General features: G+C 48.2%; 1 protein-coding gene across 2 annotated transcripts in view; it reads right to left on the bottom strand.

Annotated features, from left to right (window-relative positions):
• The window catches only part of PPP1R14C (protein phosphatase 1 regulatory inhibitor subunit 14C), a 50,469-nt gene extending 46,483 nt beyond the window's left edge, over positions 1 to 3,986 (bottom strand). The window contains exon 1 of one of the 2 annotated variants that reach the window (XM_059841984.1): positions 3,668 to 3,986. In XM_059841984.1, the coding sequence (XP_059697967.1) occupies positions 3,668 to 3,952 (285 nt within the window). In that variant the 5' untranslated portion in view covers positions 3,953 to 3,986. The remainder of the gene's footprint in view (positions 1 to 3,667) is intronic. The other variant, XM_059841983.1, reaches the window with a different exon arrangement.
• Between the last annotated feature and the right edge of the window lie 2,014 nt (positions 3,987 to 6,000).

Below are 6,000 nucleotides of genomic sequence, written 5' to 3' on the forward strand. Positions count from 1 at the left end.
TTATTGTGCAAAAATCTGCGTGCCATTTATAGCAAATGCTATAATTCTGGATAGACAGGACCCCAGAGCACAGAAATTCACCTGCAAAATTGAATGGTTTCTGGGGCCAAGTCCAGTGGTCTCTTTTTTTCATATTCAAAGTCATACAAGTTTGGCAGGTGCACACAACATAGATCATACATTTGGAAAACTGGTCTGTCACCACTTTCATGCTCAACTACAAGTTGCAAGCCATCATGGAATGAATAGTGATGGTGTAAGTAAGTAGCTCTATGCAGCATTATTTTGCAATTCTTAACCAATAATGGACTTAGCCCAAAACACAAAGCATCTGTGGAGAAACTATTTTTAGTACCAAGATACCTAATAAAGGTCAACACTGAAGCCAGTTCAAGTCCTGCAATTAAGGCATTGCATTTTCAATATACTAACCTGCAACCACAAACCTCAGTTTCAGCATTCACAGAAACCAGAACAAACAGGTTATAAAACTTTTTTTTTTTTTTGTTAATGAAGCAGTCCCAGAAGCAGACAGCCAGACCAATACTCACCTGAAGCACCTGACCTGAGTACATTAGCCTGGCAGGTTCTGGTGCCAAACAAATCCTGTTTAAGTCTCTCTGGTCCTATTAAAGTTTTCTACTTTGATAACCTTTACCATTCAGGTAGAGGGTCTTTTATCCCTAGAGTCTTCATCACATGGAAGTAACCTTTCTAAAGCTAATCTCTGTGTCATATAACTGAGGTCTGCATTAAAAATAGTCTCAAATAGCTCCTTCTAAGTCACACCCCCAACACCATTATATTGCTTGGCATCCAAATTTTAAATCTAAAAATGTACCAGTAAAGACAAGATCCACTAGAAAAGGAATACAAACAAACCTGTCTCGTTATTTCCCAACCTCATCTCCTAAACTTTGTCACCATGCCAAGACAGGCTTATAGCTGACTTAACTTGCAAGTACTTGAGAGACTATGAGTACATGTTTAGTTTTGAATAAAGGGAATCTTTCTGTAAGTATCCACTTACTGATGAATCTTAGCATAATAGCAAACATTATTTAAATGGAAAACAGTGAGCAGGCACTACATTTATGCAGTCTAACAAAGAGACATGCAAGTCTTCTTACAGACTTTCAGTGCACCACATTGCAAGCACCCTCTACTTATTTCTGCTCTTGCCAGAAATGAAGTGCACTGCTCCTTAGAAATAGAGCTCAGAATCAGAATAGCAATGAAACACTGACATTGGTTAGCTCTTCCAGGATTAAAAATTCAATGGCTATTTCTGACAATCTGGAAGATTTTAGATTGTTACAGAATTTACATGTCATTGGAAACTTGCATCGGAAAGTTATTGTAGATCTTCCATAGAAGTTGAAGTGAGCAATTCCCAGCCCCCACCCAACCTGCCCTCAGACAGGGTTATTAACTGTCTGCATAGGTGATTAAATTTCAGCCTGAGAGCTACATCTCTAAGCCTAGAAGTAATTCAAGCAGATTCAAGCAAAGCATCTTGCATTAAATTGCTATTGTCTTTAATCACTACACTCATCATACATCTTCAACTTTATTCTGATAGCATATTAATAGCTTGACCTTTTCACTGCCATCATCTGTGCTGACTCTGGATAGAGTTGATGCAAAGAAGAGCAGAAAATGACTTAAATATTTTGCCTTTGGCCTTCAAATCTAAAAGCATTTTGTTCTGTTATACTAAACCACTTTTCCCCCAAGAGTCACTTCAGAAACCAAACCATCTAACAAGTTATTTTTATTTAGCTACATATGGTCTCCACGTTAATGGAGACCTTCTAAAGCATACATCCTTTTACTTTAGTTGGAAACAACAACTATAATAAGGAAAAGAATGAATGATTTTCCTCCAACAAGCCTGTGACTTGAATACTGTGAAAAGCAGCAACAATTCCATTGGGCTTTGGTGCTACATACCACATCCTTTCTTATGAACAGAAAAGTTCACCCATATGTCAAAAGCACACAGCCCAAACAGGTCTGGTGCTTTTGAGCAGTGAGAGTCAAACCAGAGGACAGATCCAGCAGGCCAGACACTAACTACATTATCAGTTTGCACAGGCACAGAATCATCAGTTCACACAAACAACTGTAAACACTTCCGGCCTCAGAAAAACCCTCACAGCCTACAGGCTATGTGGCCAAACAAGTCATGAGACTGGAGAGGCAAGTCACACCAAGATGAAGACGAAGAACTGCTTATTTTTATTATTTCTAACTGGAGTTTCCATTTGTATCTTTCCTTCCCACTGTTGTTCCTGTTCACAGGATATGAACAGTTAAGGAGCTTTAACTTGACACATGCACATTTTTTATGTGTCATTCTAATAAATTTGCCAGTAAATCACTTTTGAGATTAAAGGAGTTTCTTTAAACATTTGTATTATGCGTGTGCTAGATATTCCATCCAGGTTATTTATATTTTCACATCCTCAAGGACTGTCAAGCTCTTGTCTTCCTAGCTCCAGCATGCTCAGGAGTGAGACGTTGGCTCCTGGACATTCTAGCTGCCAAATTCACATCTGGCTTCAACAAATCTCACTTCAGAAGCCTCTAACAAAAGTGAATTAGACGACTGATGGGAAAAGTATGTGTGAACCTCAGTTTAGCCTTAACGTTTTGGTAAGAGTAAATACCCGAGGTGAAAGGGAGAAACGATCCATTGGGGATTATAAGGTTTACAACATCGTTATATCTCCACAAGGAAGACAACAGTTGCCATTTCTTTGGACAATTTGGAAACATAGTCCTGCTCATCTGTCCTCTACAAAATAGAATTCATTCTGGCAACACTCGCTCTTTGCCCAGAGTAACAGAAAACCAGATTTGATACGTACGAATCACGTACATACAAGCCCCCAGCGTTTTCGATTCTCGTCCTAATGATCTCCGAATTGCTCACTGAAATTTCCTGTCCAGTATCTACCCCGCTCTTGTAGATCGGGATAACGCAAAACCACGATCCAGAGGGGACCGTACCCGCAGCGGAGTCTTTCCTCTACAACAGCCGCCTCCGCACAGCCCCCGCGCAGGTCCCGCTCCCTCCTCCTGCTCTGCCTGTGCCCAGCACACCACTCTGCTCTCCGACCCGCAGAGCTCCCGGCGCTGGGCCAGCTCGTGTCTAACGGAGACTGACCAGCCCGCCCAGCCCGTGGAAGGCGCCTGGAAGCCCCGGTCCGCCCTGCCCTGGAAGGCTGCGGGGACAGCGGCTCCCGGCCACCACAGCCGCGGGCGAACCTCCTGGCATTCCCGGACCTGCCGCAGCCGCCGGGGCCCCTCCGGAGGAAAAGGACCCTTCCATGCCCGGCCGTGCGGCAGCCACCGCCCGTCCCCAAAGGGCGGTCCCCTCTTATTCACCCCGGGAGGGCACAGGGGACACCCTTTCTGTAGGACATGGGGCACCTTCCACCATTCCCTGAGCCGAGGCACCACTGAGGCGCGGGGCAGCGGCAGGGTGGAGGCGGTGGACCGGGAATGTCATTTGGAGGTGGCGGCGACAGCGCTCCTCTGCCCACAGCCGAAATGCGACTCGGGGCACGAGGAGGATGCCGGGGGCGAGGAACGCAGCCACGGGCGAGGGGACTGAGGCGACAGCAACCGCGCCGGGGACCCCGCGACCCCGGCCCCGCACCTCGCAGCCGTAGAGCTGCCCCAGCTGCTCCACGATCCACTCCTCCAGCACCAGCCGCTTCCGCAGCTCCTTCCGATCGTATTTCACCGTCACTTTCCCCTGCTGGTGGCGCCGCTGCTGGACCTGCACCACGGCCGCCGCTGCCGACACCGAGTCCTCCCGGGAGGAGCTGCCGGAGGAGCCGCCGCTCCCGCCGCCGCCACGGGGGCTCTGGAAGAAAACGCGGTTCCCGCCGCCTCCGCCCGCTGCTGCCGCCGCCTCGCTGCCCCCGGTCGCCACCGACATGCTCCGCTCCGCCGCGGCTCCCGCCGAGCCGAAAGGCGCCCGCAGCCGCTACCGCCGGGCCGCAGCAGCCGCCGCTCACGCGTGTGCTCCGCTCCCCCGCACCTGCCGCTTAAAGCCTCGCATGGCTCGGCGGCGCAACGGCCCCGCCGCCGGGGGTGGGCCCGGACCGGCTGGGGCGGGGACAGAGGCGGGGCTGTGTGGCTCGGCTCCGCTCGGCACGGCACGGCCCGGCCCGGGTCGGGAAGGCACAGCGCGGCACCGTTGTTGCAGCTCGGCGCGGCACAGCACGGCTCAGCTTGGAGCGGAGTGTGGAGCACCCCGAGAGTGCCGCGGGGCTGCCCCGGTGCCGGCGAGACATGGGCGGCCGCTCTTCGCCGTTGGCGGAGGCGGAACAGCTGTGCCCGCGGCAGGGCGCTCCCGGGGAGCATACGTTCGCTGGGTGGTTTATGACTTTTTTTTCTGTAAGGAAATGCAGTATTGCCCCATCACGCACACTGCGTTTATATACATTGCATACCTGCAGCACTAAAACGCTGAATGCAGTCGTTTTCTTCTGTTCGTGGTGTGTGTGGGCGTGAGTGCGAGTGAATGATTTCAGGATGGTGATCCCCAAGAGCTGATATTTCAAGCTATCAGCAGTGTTACAATAAGCCACGTGGAGATGGCTTTCTAAAACACTCAGGTTAGCATCAGTGCTTTCTGCAGCTTCTCGTCTCTCAGGAGATACTGAGTGAAATCACTGATGGCCCATCCTACACACCAAAATGTGCCTATGACTGCAAGTAAGCAGCCAACATAGCACAGGCGCAGGTTAGGGATGCCAAACCATCCCCATTAGCAGAGAGGTTCGCCTGTGACAAGGGGCAGAAGTCGACATCTTGCATTTGCAGAGCTGGGACTGGCAGTGCTTGGTGTCCCAAGTTTGGGTACGGCTGTGGGAATTATCTACTGTCCACACTGCTCTGGGGGTGAATGTCTTAAGTCAGCAGGGAGCAGAGGGAAAGGAGGCATGGATTGCTGGCCACATCTGCCTAGGTGTATCTGCCTCAGTCAGATCCTGGCTGCAGTTTGGCATGGCCATGTGGTAGCAGTGACATTTCAGCTTCTTCTGCTCTCGGCATATGACACACCACTCAGAAAGAAGCTAGCATGAGGCATTTGAGCCTCATCAGGCTATTTAGGTAAAACAGAGATTGTGCCTCTAAAGGGATCATAATCTGATAAAATCTTATTACTGGTCTGAAATGCTGTGATAGCTTTTAGATTTTCATCTAAAAATGCACTAGTTTTTCAAAGCAAAGCATATGGAGTTAAGCTACTTATCGGTGTGTAGGGACCACATGATTTTCAGAGATACTGAGCAATTGCAACTAGGTACCAGTGTAGGTCACACTTGAAGCTTGGGCTGCAAGCAGAGCTTGAGAAAAATCATATCCCACAAACCTGAGTTTATACAAGAAGTGTGCCCTATTCACAGGGCAGCCATTACACAAGTGAATGTCAGCTTCCAGATGGGTAGTGCTGCCTGCCTGGCTCTTATAACTCTAGGCTTGTGTAAATGAAGTAGGAAAATACCATCATCAACAACTTGTTCTTAGAGAAACCAAAAAGAATACAAAAGAGTTTTTGAAAGAGGGGAGTGGCTGTTTTTTAAACTTTTGTGTTTGGAGTGGCCTATAATTTGGGTCTACAGCTCTGCATGTCATGTTGGAAGTCTGGTGCTGACGTACTCAGCCACAAAACTTGAAACTTTCTTGTTCAGAGCAGGAACATTTTCATCTTTATAGACTGGCTGATGTTTACAGTTGCTGAGAAAAAAAATTGATTAATATGAAAGAAGGTCAGTATTGCTTAAGAGGCTTTTAAAAGTCATATTAAGCATCATACTTGGGATATATTCTATGAGATATAAAGGAATACCCAAACTTTCACCATAATAGGATGTTTTCTGGAGCCAAAAGAACACTGAGGTGTTCCACACTGGACCTAAGCTGACTAGAAAATACTAAGCTTTTTCTTCTCTGCTGTAGCAAATATCAGGTGAACAG

Source organism: Haemorhous mexicanus, chromosome 3 (genome assembly GCF_027477595.1).
Source record: "Haemorhous mexicanus isolate bHaeMex1 chromosome 3, bHaeMex1.pri, whole genome shotgun sequence".
Taxonomy (NCBI): Eukaryota; Metazoa; Chordata; class Aves; order Passeriformes; family Fringillidae; genus Haemorhous; species Haemorhous mexicanus.